At 48.9% G+C, this 15,383-nt stretch overlaps 1 protein-coding gene across 1 annotated transcript in view; it reads right to left on the reverse strand.

The window, feature by feature from the left end:
- Positions 1-15,383, reverse strand: part of EXOC6B (exocyst complex component 6B) — a 326,193-nt gene that overhangs the window by 118,537 nt on the left and 192,273 nt on the right. Inside the window, exons 9-15 of the mRNA XM_027701907.1 lie at positions 13,347-13,430; positions 13,202-13,248; positions 10,178-10,298; positions 5,360-5,431; positions 4,877-4,974; positions 3,625-3,730; positions 2,437-2,546 (exon numbers count right to left, since the gene is read on the reverse strand). Of these exons, the coding sequence (XP_027557708.1) occupies positions 2,437-2,546; positions 3,625-3,730; positions 4,877-4,974; positions 5,360-5,431; positions 10,178-10,298; positions 13,202-13,248; positions 13,347-13,430 (638 nt within the window). The remainder of the gene's footprint in view (positions 1-2,436; positions 2,547-3,624; positions 3,731-4,876; positions 4,975-5,359; positions 5,432-10,177; positions 10,299-13,201; positions 13,249-13,346; positions 13,431-15,383) is intronic.

Below are 15,383 nucleotides of genomic sequence, written 5' to 3' on the forward strand. Positions count from 1 at the left end.
ACAAAATAACTTTCATGGGAGCAGGAGAAAACTCCCATCAACAAACACAAGGAGGGAGTTTAAAAAAATAATTACGAAAAAATAATAATTAGAGAGAAAAAAAAAAAAAAAGCTCCATTTTCCACCCCGGGCTCTGCTCTTTGGGAAAAGAGCTCGGAATCTTGAAGGGAACTGTCTGGGTTAATGACAGCTGATGTCCTGTATCCCGTGGCAGTAGCTGTGACCTCCAGGCCCCCCGTGACTGACGGGCTGACCCCGATCGCTCCGGGGTGTGACAGAAATGACAACCAAGGAAGAAAAAGAAAGGCAAGAGAAAGGAAACTGGCTGCCGGCTTTGTAGCCAGGCTCCCTAATAAAACCTAATTCAAGCTGTCAGGGTGAAATGAAGAAAGTGTCAACAGGGGTTTTCAGAGAAATATTCCAAATGTTCGGCTCGGAAAAAAGGCAGAGCCGGGGCTCCCATCCCCCAGCTCCTCAGAAAGGGCTGGAAAAGCCAAATGTCGAAAGGAATTTTAATAACCTGCCCAAAGGGGACCCCCGAGGAGGGACCCAAGGGGACGGTTTTCCTCCCTTCCCTGACAAAGCCAATCATCCCAGTAATGGTGAGGGGCACAAAGGTGGTTGGTGGTGGGGGGAAGAGCCAGGGGAGGGGTCGGGTGAAAGCAGTGTCCGTGTGAAATGGGAGCGAGGTGTCGGCCCCAGAAACCAAGAGGCTTCGTGGTGACCCCCGGGTTAAGAGCCCCGGGAGACACCGAAGAGAACAACCTGCCACTGGTGAAAGGCTGAGGGGGAACGTGGGGCGAGGAACGTCCCGGGATCCCACGGAGACCGCGGAGCTGCCGCGGCCTCCGGCGGGAGGGAGGGGGAAAAGTGCCTCCCCAGATCAGTGTCCCTGGCTGGGAGGGAGGGAATTCAAACCTGGGCTCCAAAACGTCTGGGGAGGGCCCAGAGTGCTGGCCCAGCTTCATGTCAGCACCAGGGCAATCGTGGAATGGGTCGGGTTGGAAGGGATTTTAAAGCTCAACCACTTCCAATCCTTGCCATGGGCAGGGACATCTTCCATTATCCCAGGTTGGACAGGCCTTGGAGCAACTTCCTGAACAATTCCAGGGATCCAGGAGCAGCCACAGCTTCTCTGACAACCTGCGCCAGGGCCTCAACACCCTCACAGACAGGAATTTCTTCCCAATATCCCATCTAACCCTGTGCTTTGTCCATGTGAAGCCATTCGCTGTGTCCTGTCCCTCCACCCCTTGTCCCCACTCCCTCTCCAGCTCTCCTGGAGCCCCTTCAGGCCCTGCAAGGGGCTCTCAGCTCTCCCTGGAGCCTTCTCTTCTCCAGGGGAACCCCCCCAGCTCTCCCAGCCTGGCTCCAGAGCAGAGGGGCTCCAGCCCTGGCAGCATCTCCGGGGCCTCCTCTGGACTCTCTGCAGCAGCTCCACGTCAGGTCATGGCCAGGATATGAAACCTCCGTCCTGCAACTCCCACCTCTTGCTAATAGAGCTCTACACGTGGAAGAGAAGAAGGATAATTCCTTCCAATAAAAATCTCAAAGGGAAGAAGGATCCCTGCTTCCAGTAAAACCCTGGTTGTCAATTTTTCTGCCTCTACCAAGCTGGAAACGACTCCGAGGGCAAGAAAAAAAAGCACCAACTCGCAGTTTCTGGCAAATACAGTTGGTTTTCAACCTCACACACGTACACAGGGGTAAAACCAGCATCAAAGCACCTTGGGATGGGGAGAGAGGAGGGTAAACACCTGGAATATTTTGCAGGCTTTTAAAAAGCAATAAAAAAATCGCGTTATTTGTATGTAAACTCCCAGGAGAAGCAAGAAAAACAAAGCCCCGAAACCAGGAGCCGAAACTCATTAAGGCACAAAAATCCAAACCCTTCAGAGCCTTCCTGACAACACATCTGTGAAATCATGGGATTCACAGCCTGGGGGAGGGCCAGGGGGAGGTCAGAGGTGTTCTAGGAGGCCCTGACCCAACGAGGAGTTGGGACACCACAACCTTTCTTGAGACAACCAGGTTCATTTATTTCCTACAACTCCAGAAACTTTTCAGAGGAAACGGTTCCCTCAGTTTTTACACAGCTGGGGTTGTCCTGGGCTGTTTTCCCTGGAAGTGTCCAAGGCCAGGCTGCACGGGGCTTGGAGCAACCTGGGCTAGTGGAAGGTGTCCCTGCCCATGGCAGGGGGTGGCATTGGATGACTTTTAAGCTCCTTTCCAACCCAAACCATTCCACGACTTTCCCCTCCACGAGGTAGTTTTGAAGACATGACCAACCACTGCTCCAAGGAGGCCACCAGCCACCTCCAGCCTGGCCAGGGTTTATCCAAACAGCTGAACAACAGGAAAAGTTGAGGAAAAGAATTTATATTTTAAACCTCTGAGCTCTCTGAGTGCAAAGAACCCCGGGTGTGAACGTCCTACCTCAGGTGAAGGTCCTCCGAGAACTTCAGGCAGGCGTAGATGAATTCCTTGATCTGATTGTAAACTTTAGGCACAAACTCGGAGAAGGGGAACTTCTTTGGAAAGGGTTGCTGTAAAAAAAACACAGGAGAGAATTCCATGCAAAGGCAGCTATCCACCAGGAGACACACGACTGCTTTTCCAGCAGTGTGTTCCGAGTGGTCGGATCGATCCCAGGATTCAGCCACGTCCAGCAAGGAGACAACAAGGTGTTGGATAAACACTTCAGCCCAGTGAAAGGCCACAGAATCACTTACAAATGGAGTGCAGGAGGGGTTTGGAGCCTGGAAGGAGATTTGCAGCTCGGAGGGAGCAGGCAGAAAACAGGACCCTCATTCCTTTTCCCAAATCCCTCCCTCAACGGAAAACACCCCCCGGGAGAACTACCTGACGCTTCTCTCCCTCCATGCACAAAGTGTTTTGCTTGGTCACCTCCCCCAGGTGCTGCCCGAGGTGAGAATTTGCTTAAAACACCAAAACCCAACAGGAAACAGGTTTTCCTACCCCAAATTTCCCACCCAGCTCTTCCCTGCAGCACACACTCGGCGGGAGATGTGGTGACACAGTCAGACCCCAGACCCCGTGACTTCATTTTGGGAGAAGGACAAAGCCTTCCTGAAATATGGATCAAAACCCTTCCCATTCCTAATGAAGTTCCCCAGGGATGGAGTTTCCTGGGTGCCAGAAGGCCAAGCAAGATTTAAGGGACAGTGGCTACATCAGACTTGGACACACATCAGTTTTGGGAGCAGGCACTTGTGGAAAATCCAAGATAAACCACCTTGTAGGGCTCTTTTTCTTTAAATATGAGATTAAGACAAATAAAGGTCATAAACATGGTTCATAAAATGGGAATAATACCAGTGGAAGTGGATATTTTTAGTCTCCTGTGCGTTGCAAGGACTGCTCAGCTGATTGCACACCCTGATATGAAACCAAAACCAAGGAGGTTTTCCTCATCCACATCCGGAAAAATGCAACACATGGAAGGGATATTTGCTCTGTTCCTTGGTCCTGCTTTATTTTTTGCTGTTTATTTGGTGTGGGGAGGTGGATTTGGGTTGTTTTTGATGCTTCCATTTGCAGTTCTCCACGTCCCTGCTGAGGGTGTGGGGTTTTCCCCATTCCAAGACTCATTCCAAGACTCACCTTTTCAAGTTCAGCATCCTGGAATGGGAACTGTCCAACTATTTTCTTATAAAGTTCTTCATTTGACACCGGGATGGGGCTGTAGTTGTCTGAGTCAAGTATATTTCTAGGAAAAGGAAAGAAAAGTGAGGAAGAGAGCTCTGGCAGGAGAGGAGCCACAGCTCTGCTGGGTCAGGAAGCTCCCAGGAGGAGGTGCGAGTTCAAGATGAGATCCCACAAACCCACAGGAGCAGCACAGGGATGTGCCACTGATGCTCTGAGACACCCATGGCTTGGTGATGGAGTGAGGGCACAATATCATGGAATCCTGGAATGGTTTGGGTTGGAAGGGACCTTAAAGATCATCCTGTTCCATCCCTGCCAGGGGCAGGGACACCTTCCACTAGACCACGTTGCTCCAACCTGGCCTTGGACACTTCCAGGGATCCAGGGGCAGCCACAGCTTCTCTGACCAACCTGGCAGAGGGCCTCCCCACCCTCACAGACAGGAATTCCTGCCCAATATCCCACCTAACCCTGCCCTCTGGCACTGGGAAGCCATTCCCTGTGTCCTGTCCCTCCATCCCTTGTCCCCAGTCCCTCTCCAGCTCTCCTGGAGCCCCTTCAGGCCCTGCAAGGGGCTCTCAGCTCTCCCTGGAGCCTTCTCTTCTCCAGGGGAACCCCCCCAGCTCTCCCAGCCTGGCTCCAGAGCAGAGGGGCTCCAGCCCTGGCAGCAGCTCCGGGGCCTCCTCTGGACTCTCTCCAGCAGCTCCATGTCCATTTTCCACACTAACTTTACTGTGACCCTGGATTTTTGCATCCTTCCATCTCCTGACTGTCCATGTGAGCTCCATAATGAAGCCATGACCTTGTCCCTCTGGGATGCAAAACCTTTGGTCTACAGGGATTTATTGCAGCGATCTCAGCACACACAGGATTCCCACAACTCTATTTAAACTGGCTCTCCCTGCTCCAGGAAAAGCCTAGGATCTTATTGAACCTTACTGCTGCCCAAAATTTAAACATGAACTTGCAATTATGGTGCTTTCCCCATCCCTGGAAGCGTCCAAGGCCAGGTTGGATGGGGTTTGGAGCAACTTGGGATGGTGGAAGGTGTCCCTGCCCGTGGCAGGGGGTGGAACGAGGTGAGCTTTACCCCCTTTCAACCCAAAACATTTGGTGATTTTCTGATTAATCCCTCAAAAGATTTTATTTAGGGGACAAAACGCCTTCGTGAGGGGCATCTCCTGGGTCTGCTGGAAGAGCCTCTTACCTGAAAACTCCTGACCATTTCTTCAGGAGGGTTTCACTGTACTGGTCCTGGATCTCCAAGAGCATGTCAAAGAGCTGGTTCACTGGGAAGCCATAGCCCTGGGATGAGGGAAGAGAGCAACTTCAGGGGGAAAAAAAGCCACCAACGGGCAGGTGAAGATTTATTTTCTCTATTCAACAGGGAGCACGTGGGCAAACCCTCTTCTACCCCCAGCCCAGAGGTGAATGGTGCTGGTGGAGGGATCTAGGGGCTGATTTACCAAGGGTAGGACCAAAGACTATCAAAGGTTTGGTCCTTGGCCACTCTGAGGCCCCGAGCAAAGCAGGTTGTCCCTCAGGTGCCACAATCCATGCACTGATGTGCCAAAAAAGAAGCCAAGCCACCACATCCAGCCCCCAGCAGTTGTTTAACCCTGTGGTGGGCACATCTGTGGGCAGCAGGACCATGGAGTGAGAGAAGGAGTGGTCCCCACCCACTGTGTACCTGGAGTGTGTCAGCAAAGAGGACGATGAGGTTCTTCAAGTCCAACACCAGGCTCGGGTCGGAGCAGTAGGACTGGAAAGGAGGGGAGAAAGGAAAACATGGGTTTAAACTGCACAACAGGGAAAAAAATCCTGCCCTGGGCCCTCCTGTGTTATCTCTGGAGTGATAATAAACTCAGGGCCTTATGACCAGCAGCTTTTATCCTGCAGCAGTGTCACCCCAGGGCCAGGGCAGGGTGGGTGATAAGGGTATCTCTCCTCCTAATGCCCCTCTCCAGGCTCTCCATGATGAACAAGGACTTTGGGTGCTCCAGAGATACCTGAAGTGTCTCTAAGATTTCCCAGGAGCTGCTGGGAGAGCGAGGGGAGACGAAGCAAATCAACACCACTGTCAGAGCAGGACGCCAGCAGCTCCTCATCCAATATTTACCGTGTTGTGTCTGATGGTAATGAAGCATCAGCTTGTATCCCAACAAACCAGTGGTCAGAACTCCAACACGAGGATTTATTGTAGGTCAGGGCACTGCTCAAAACCCCAAAGACACAACTGAGCGTAGTGACAGCGCTGGTGTCCCCCCCCAGAGCCACCCCCTGTCCCCCCACGTGCTCGCTCTGGACACAGAAAAAAAACCTCCCTGTGCTGAAATATGTAAAAAGTCTCAGGCAGGTTTTGCCCAAATATAGAATCAGGGATCACGAGCTGGAAAGAGAAGCAGATTTAAAGAGAACAGATTTAAAGCTCGCTGGAAACTCCAGGAGGAACAACTCCATTAATCAGTGGGAAAGGCTGGAAGACACACGTTTTCCAGCTCAATGTCCAAAAAAAAAAAGAGAGTCAGAAGGAGAGATAACGCCCTAAAGCTCTCAGAAGTGATAGAAGATGTCCCTGTCTGCAGCGAGGAAGAAAATCCAGGGATAAATCAGGCTGAACTGGAAGAAACAACCCCCCCAAGGTGAGAGCTCCCCTCGAGCCCCAGTATGGGATGGAGGGCACTGGGAAAAGGGTGATGACCACGGGAGCAGTGTTGAGAGATCATGGAATGCTCCCTGACTCCTGCAAAACCCTCTCCTGGCAGCCACTTCACCCAGCAAGTTTGGCATCACTTAAAACAACCTGTGAGGGCAACAAAGCCAGGGGGGAACTGAGGAGCCCCGTGGGCCCCCCCTCATGGTCCCACCTTGGAGCAAATCCCACTTAAAAGGAAAACAAACACGGGTTTACAACCCAGTGGGGTGTTCAGCTCTGTGTTTAGGAACACGGGAGCTCAGGGCAAGGAGGCAGCTTTCCAGGCAACACATCAACTGCTGGGATGGAGTCAGGGAACACCGGGAAGCTCTTGTGGTCCCTCAGCCCCATGAGCTCCAGATCAAGAGAAGAGTCATGGAATGGGTTGGGTTGGAAGGGACCTTAAAGACCATTTAAATCCAACCCCTTGCCATGGGCAGGGACACCTTCCACTAGTCCAGGTTGCTCCAACCTGGCCTTGGACACTTCCAGGGATCCAGGGGCAGCCACAGTTTCTCTGACCAACCTGGAACAGGGCCTCCCCACCCTCACAGCCAACAACTCCTTCCCAATATCCCATCTAACTCTGCCCTCTGGCACTGGGAAACCATTCCCTGTGTCCTGTCCCTCCATGCCTTGTCCCCAGTCCCTCTCCAGCTCTCCTGGAGCCCCTTCAGGCCCTGCAAGGGGCTCTCAGCTCTCCCTGGAGCCTTCTCTTCTCCAGGGGAACCCCCCCAGCTCTCCCAGCCTGGCTCCAGAGCAGAGGGGCTCCAGAATCCTGGAATGGTTTGAGTTGGGACTGTCAATCCTGCTGATTCCAGGCCCTGCCATTGGCCTTCCACTAGCCCAGGTTGCTCCAACCTGGCCTTGGACACTTCCAGGGATCCAGGGGCAGCCACAACTTCTCTGCCCAACCTGGGACAGGGCCTTCCCACCCTCCCAGCCAGGAATTCCTTCCCAATATCCCATCTATCCCTGCCCTCTGGCAGTGGGAAGCCAGTCCTGCTTGTCCTGTCACTCAATGGATTATCCCCATGGATTATCCCCACCTGCCAAGCTGAAGTCATGAGCACATTCTGCAGAACTCGGTGTGGTTTGGAACCAGCAGCTTTTTGTGTCTGCACACAGAAATTTTAGGGTTTTCCCAGCAAAGAACCTTCAGGTTTCCCCCCACGTTCCCAGGACACCCCATCAGATGCAGATCTGCAGCCCCTGCTCTGTGGGGGCTGTGGGGCATCAGGGCCTCAACACTTAGTATTTCATGGAGAAAATGGCCCAACAATTTAAAAACACACTTGTGGAAACTCATTAATCACAGAATGTGCTGAGCTGGAAGGGACCCACAAGGATCATCCAGTCCAACCCCTGGCCCTGCCCAGGACACCCCAACAATCCCACCCTGTCCCTGAGAGCGTTGTCCAAACACTCCCTGAACAAAGTCCTCAAGAACATCACAAGATTTGCCTTTTCCTTGTCAGAACTTTCCATCCCCCTGCTGAATGCTGAGCCAGCACAATATCACATCAGGTGATACAAAACTGGCAAAAAAAGTACATTTTTTGCAACTGGCTTTGGTTTTTTAAGCTCATTCAGGCCGTGAACTTTAAGGGAACAAGATGGTCCTTAAGGTTCCTTCAACCCCAAAGCGTTCCAGGATTCTGGAATCCTGTATCCAACTGGGTCACGCTCCAATGAGTCACAGAGTCACTGAATGTGCTGAGCTAGAAGGGACCCACAAGGATCATCCAGTCCAACCCTCAGCCCTGCACAGGCCCAGCCCCAAGAGTCCCACCCTGTGCCCCAGAGGATCAGCCAAACGTGTCCTGCACGGCTCAAAGAGCACATGGAAGAGGAGGACAATCCCAATCCTGCCTTGTCCTGGCCAGGAATGTCTCCACCATCCTGGTTAAGCTCATCTTCCAACCTGTTTTGCTGGTCAGTCCCTCACTACTCCTCTACAAATAAAAGGACCATGAACACACGAGTGGAGGCGTCTCCTTCCACCCAGCTCATCCCAGCCAGGATTTCACAGATCACAGAACATCCTGAGCTGGAAGGGACCCCCAGGGACCATCCAGTCCAACCCTCAGCCCTGCACAGGCCCAGCCCCAAGAGTCCCCCCCTGTGCCCCAGAGGATCAGCCAAACCCTCCTGGAGCTCTGGCAGCCTTGGGGCTGTGCCCACTGCCCTGGGGAGCCTGGGCAGTGCCCAACCAGCCTCTGGGGGAAGAACCTTTCCCTGAGATCCAACCTGAGCCTGCCCTGGCACAGCTCCAGCCATTCCCTGGGTGCTGTCCCTGGTCCCTCCCCAGGAATGTGCCAAATAGATGCTTTTTCCCCCCCCTTTTTTGGGGACAAATCAACTCCCTCTGCTGGTGCTTCTCAGAAACCATCACTGAAATAACGAGGAGAACATAAACCCACTGTTTGCTGCTCCAAAATACTGAGTTTTGTAGGGAAAGAAGTGAATCGAGAGGGGAAAACAGTCAGGGAATGGGAATGAGCCATGTGCCTTTGTGTTGTTCTTCAAACACTCATTGGAAACAGAGGGAAAACAAGGAATAATTAAAACAAGTCAATACTAAAGCATGACAGGTCACAGCCAAGGAAGGATATTGAGGTCCTGGAGCAGGTCCAAAGGAGAGCAACGAGGCTGGGGAAGGGACTGGAGCACAATTCCCATGAGGAGAGGCTGAGGGAGCTGGGGGGGCTCAGCCTGGAGAAGAGGAGGCTCAGGGGAGACCTCCTCACTCTCTGCAACTCCCTGACAGGAGGGGGGAGCCAGGGGGGGGTTGGTCTCTTTTCCCAGGCAAAGATCAGCAAGACAAGAGGGCTCAGGGTCTTCAGCTGTGCCAGGGGAGGTTTAGGTTGGAGATTAGAAAGAATTTCTTTGCAGAGAGGGTGCTCAGCCATTGGAATGGGCTGCCCAGGGAAGGGGTGGATTCTCCGTCCCTGGAGGTGTTTAAGGACAGACTGGATGTGGCATCAGTGCCATGGGCTGGGAACCATGGCGGGGTTGGATCAAGGGTTGGACTTGATGATCTCGGAGGTCCCTTCCAACCCAGCTGATTCTATGATTCTGATTCTACGATTCTATGGTTCTATGATTCTATGATCCTGTGATTCTATGATTCTATGATTCTATGATTCCATGATTCTGTGATTCTGATTCTATGATTCTACAATTCTATGACTCTATGACTCTATGATTCTATAATTCCATGATTCCATGATCCTAGGATTCTATGATTCTATGATTCTGATTCTTTGATTCTATGATTCTGATTCCATGATTCTACGATTCTATGATCCTATGATTCTATGATTCTACAATTCTATGATTCTGATTCTGTGATTCTATGACTCTTCGATTCTACGATTCTATGACTCTATGATTCTATTATTCTATGATTCTACGATTCTATGATTCTCTGATTCTGTGATTCCATGATTCTGTGATTCTATGATTCTCTGGTTCTCTGATTCTACAATTCTATGATTCTATGATTCTGATTCTATGATTCCATAATTCTTTGATTCTATGATTCTATGACTCTTTGATTCTATGATTCTGTGATTCTATGATTCCATCATTCCATGATTCCATGATTCTATGATCCTATGATTCTATGATTCTACGATTCTATGATTCTGTGATTCTGTGATTCTCTGATTCCACGATTCTGTGATTTCGTGATTCTATGATTCTACAATTCTATGATTCTACGATTCTGATTCTGTGATTCTACGATTCTTTGATTCTCAGATTCTCAGATTCTATGAAAGGGCTGATGGATCCCAGGCTCCCACTCACCGAGTGTGTCCGGAGGGCAGCGATGGTTTTGGACAAGGCCATTTCCCACAGCTCATCCAGGTAGGCCCTGTTGACCAAGCCCTGGGTGGTGTGCAGGATGTGATCCTCCACCACGAAGAACCTGCAGGAGAGGGGAAAACATCCCTGTCATCACATTCCAGCTCTGGAGAGACCTGGAGAGATCCCCCCGGGAACGGAGACATGGGATCGGCGCATCCGGGAAGAGAGGGTTGGAGGCACATTTTAAATATTTAAATGTAGGAAAAATTATTTAAATGTAGGGAAAAATGATCTAATTGCTGGGAAAAGTGATTTAAATACAGGGAAAAATTATTTAAATGCAGGGAAAAGGGTTTTATCTGCATGGGAAAATGCTCCAACTGCAGGGAAAATGATTTAAATGCAGGGATAAATCATTTAAATACAGGGAAAAATGATTTAAATGCAGAGATAAATTATTTAAATACAGGGAAAAATTATTTAAATGCAAGGGAAAATTATTTAAACGTCAGGAAAAATGAAGGGAAAAGGGTTTTATCTGCAGGGAAAAATGCTCTAATTGCAGGGAAAAATTATTTAAATACAGGGGAAAAATATTCAAATGCCAGGAAAAATGGTCTAATTGCAGGGAAAAGGGTTTATCAGCAGGGGAAAATGCTCCAAATGCAGGGAAAATTATTTAAATATAGAGCAAAATTATTTAAATGCAGGGGAAAATGATTTAAATACAGGGAAAAATTTTCTAATTGCATGGAAAAATGATTTAAATGCAGGGGAAAGTTATTTAAATGCAAGGAAAAATTATTTCAATGCAGGGAAAAATTATTTAAATGCAGGGGAAAATTATCTAATTGCAGGGAAAAGTGATTTAAATGCAGAGGAAAATTATTTAAATGCCAGGAAAAATGGTCTGATTGCAGGGAAAAGGGTTTTATCTGCAGGGGAAAATGGTCTAATTGCAGGGAAAACACTTTAACTGCAGGGAAAAATCATTTAAATGCAGAGGAAAATGATTTAAATGCAGGGAAAAATTATCTAATTGCAGGGGAAAATTATTTAAATACAGGGGAAAATGATTTAAATGCAGGGGAAAATGTTTTAAATGCAGGGAAAAGTTATTTAAATGCCAGGAAAAATGGTCTAATTGCAGGGAAAAGGGTTTTATCTCCAGGGAAAAATGCTCCAACTGCAGGGAAAATTATTTAAATGCAGAGCAAAATTATTTAAATACAGGGAAAAATGATTTAAATGCAGGGGAAAATGTTTTAAATGCAGGGGAAAATGATTTAAATGCAGGGGGAAAATGATTTAAATGCAGAGGAAAATGATTTCAATGCAGGGAAAAAATAATTTAAATGCAAGGAAAATTATTTAAATGCAGGGGAAAATTATCTAATTGCAGGGAAAAATGATTTAAATACAGGGGAAAATAATTTAAATACAGGGAAAAATAATTTAAATGCCAGGAAAAACGGTCTGATTGCAGGGAAAAGGGTTTTTTATCTGCAGGGAAAAAAAGTTTTATTTGTAGGGAAAAATGCGCCAACTGCAGGGAAAATGCTTTAACTGAAGGGAAAAATGATTTAATTACAGGGAAAAATGGTTTATCTGCAGGAAAAAATGCTTTAACTGCAGGGAAAAATGTTTTAGGGACAGGGAAAAATGCTTTATCTACAAGGAAAAAATGCTTTAACTGCAGGGAAAATGTTTTTATTTCAGGGAAAAAAGCCTTTATTTCCAGGAAAAAGGGCTTTATTTCCAGGGAAAATGCTTTATCTGCAGGAAGAAATGTTTCAACTGCAGGGAATAATGTTTTAAGGGCAGGGAAAAAGGCTTTAAATACAGGGAAAATGCTCAAATTGCAGGGAAAAATGTTTTAGGGAAAGGGAAAAATGTTTTAACTGGTAATGTTTAAATGTTTAATGTATTTAAGGCTTTAAATGCAGGGAAAGTGTTTTAAGTACAAGGAAAAGCGTTCTAAGTGAAGGGAAAAATTATTTATCTGCAGGGAAAATGCTCCAATTGCAGGGAAAACTGTCTTAGGGACAAGGAAAAATGCTTTAATTGCTGGGAAAATGCTTTAACTGCTGGGAAAAATGTTTTATTTACAGGGAAAAGGGCTTTATTTGCAGGGAAAAGGGCTTTATTTACAAGGAAAGGGGCTTTATTTAAAGGGAAAAGGGCTTTATTTACAGGGAAAAGGGCTTTATTTAAAGGGAAAAGGGCTTTATTTAGAGGGAAAAGGGCTTTATTTACAGGGAAAATGCTTTAACTCCAGGGAAAAATGTTTTAAGTGGAGGGAAAAATCCTCTCTCCCACCCAGATCCACCAAACCCTCACAACCATTTAAAGCCAGGGAGTTCACTCCAACCCCAAGTTCTGGAATGTGCTGCTCCAAAAATCCATATTTTTAGGGAGGGAGAGGGACAGGGGATGTTTTAAACTCCCCAAACACCAAAAATCTCAGGGTGTTTTGTCGGGGAAACCCAGCCCAGCACTGGATTTGTGATGGTCATAACCAGATATTGAAATTATTAGCACATATGGTGATGAAATAACCAATTATCCCCTGGGTTTGAAAGATTAAAAAATCTTTGGAAGTCTCCTCTGGGAGCTGGGATGGGTTTGGAAGACTTGAGTAAAAATTTGGGAGTGATAATAAAGAGCAGGGGGTTGAGAATCACCTCCTTTCCAAGGAAAATAATCACAAAATAATTATTAAATATTCAAGGATAATTAAGGTAGAGGGCCTGGTCCCCTCATCAGCAGGGCAAGAGCCCACAGAGGTGATTTATCTTCAAATTCCCAGAAATTCCCAGAAATCCAAAGGCTGCTCTAAGAGCTGGCAGGTCCCTCCACACTCCCATTGGTACTATAAAATCCACTTTGCAACACTCAAAAAGCACAAACCACCTTTCATTTCCCTCTTTTTTGGCCTAAAGGACCATCAAAAATACCAACATTCCCTTTTTTTGGGCTCCTCAAGAGCCCAGGGTACAAAAAGGGTATAAAAAGAACACCTACCCTACAATTTGATTAAAATACTTCCTGTAGCCGTCCAAGGTTTCGTGCTGCAACAAAAAGAGGAAGGGGACAAAGGTTAAAATCGAGGTGGCCCAAGAGCCACTGGGAATTTTGGGGATGCCCCAGGGAGCAGGGATGGAGGTACCATGTTGGAAGGAGGCTGCAGGACCAGCCGGGCTTGTTTTCTCCTCTGCTTCCTGTAGTAGCTCTCGAAGGTTTCTCGGGCGCCCTGGAAAAGAGGAAAGGTTCAGTCAGGGGATTCAAAGGATCTCAATTCAGAGGTGACTTGGAATATAAAATCACTCCATCGAGTCCAACTGTTCCCCAAGGCCACCACTGACCCATGTCATAGAATCCCAGAATCAGCTGGGTTGGAAGGGACCTCCGAGATCATCAAGTCCAACCCTTGATCCAACCCCGCTGTGGTTCCCAGCCCATGGCACTGATGCCACATCCAGTCTGTCCTTAAACACCTCCAGGGATGGAGAATCCACCACTTCCCTGGGCAGCCCATTCCAATGGCTGAGCACCCTCTCTGCAAAGAAATTCTTTCTAATCTTCAACCTAAACCTCCCCTGGCCCAGCTGAAGACCCTGAGCCCTCTTGTCTTGCTGAGAGTTGCCTGGGAAAAGAGACCAACCCCCCCCTGGCTCCCCCCTCCTGTCAGGGAGTTGCAGAGAGTGAGGAGGTCTCCCCTGAGCCTCCTCTTCTCCAGGCTGAGCAGCCCCAGCTCCCTCAGCCTCTCCTCATGGGAATTGTGCTCCAGTCCCTTCCCCAGCCTTGTTGCTCTTCCCGGGACCTGCTCCAGGACCTCAATGTCCTTCCTGTGTCCCCAAGGGCCACATCTACAGGGATTTTAAATCCCTCCAGATCTTCTGAGGAGGTGGAGGGCGAGCAGCAACTGAGTGGGGTCAAACCACTACATCCAACATTCCTTCAGATTTGCAATCACAGAATCCTTTAGGTTGGAAAAGCCCTCTGAGATCATCCAGTCCAACCATCCACAGCGCTGCCAAGGCCACCACTGACCCATGTCCCCAAGGGCCACATCCACAGGGATTTTAAATCCCTCCAGGGATGGGGATCCACCACTGCCCTGGGCAGCTGGGTCAGGGATGAACAACCCTTTCCAGGAAGGAATTTTCCTTGAGATCCAATTTAAACCTTCCTTAGTGGAATCTGAGGCTGTTCCCTCTCCTCCTGTCCCTTGTTCCCTGGGAGCAGAGCCCGACCCCCCCCGGCTCCCCCCTCCTGTCAGGGAGTTGCAGAGCCAGAAGGTCCCCCCTGAGCCTCCTTTTCTCCAGGATGAGCCCCCCCAGCTCCCTCAGCTGCTCCTGCTGCTCCAGCCCCTTCCCAGCTCCGTTCCCTTCCCTGCACACGCTCCAGCCCCTCCGTGTCTCTCCTCTTTGAGGATCCCAGAAGTGCCCCCAGGGCTGGAGGTGCCTCAGCAGTGCCAGCACAGGGTGACAATCCCTGCCCTGGGCCTGTGCCCACACCATGGCTGGTACAATATAAGCTGCATATATTATATATATTTAATATATTATACCGCATTTAATATCATTAAATATCACATTGCTCCAGCATTTTCCTGCAAAATTCAATTCAAACAGCAGAGGACAAGGAGTTTTCCTCCAAACATCAAGTCACAACCCAGTAGTTCAGTTCTGTATCTGCTGAGCTCTCCTGTATCCAATTCCCAGTGTCACCCTGGAGATGTGGGATTAGAGGGATACAACCAGCTTCTTTCTGGACCATAACATGGATAAATATCAGATTGATTTAACTGGGTGGGGAATGAAACAACCAATTCCAGTGTCAGCAACAAGAAAGGGGGGACAAAGAACACCAGGAGATTCATGGGAACAGAGGGATGCGAAGCCACAAATATCAGGGAATTCCAGGCCAGGTTGGACGGGCTTGGAGCAACTTGGGATGGTGGAAGGTGTCCCTGCCCATGGCAGGGGGTGGCACTGGATGGGCTTTAAGGTCCCTTCCAACCCAAACCAGTGTGTGATGTTCCCTTACATGAGGTGACTGGATCTGAACATTTGCCAGTCCTTGATACATGGAGATGGGATATTGGGAAGGAATTCCTGGCTAGGAGGGTGGGGAGGCCCTGGCACAGGTTGGGTAGAGAAGCTGTGGCTGCCCCTGGATCCCTGGAAGTGTCCAAGGCCAG

This window comes from Neopelma chrysocephalum, unplaced genomic scaffold, assembly GCF_003984885.1.
Source record: "Neopelma chrysocephalum unplaced genomic scaffold, ASM398488v2 Primary Assembly neopelma1_174, whole genome shotgun sequence".
Classification (NCBI taxonomy): Eukaryota; Metazoa; Chordata; class Aves; order Passeriformes; family Pipridae; genus Neopelma; species Neopelma chrysocephalum.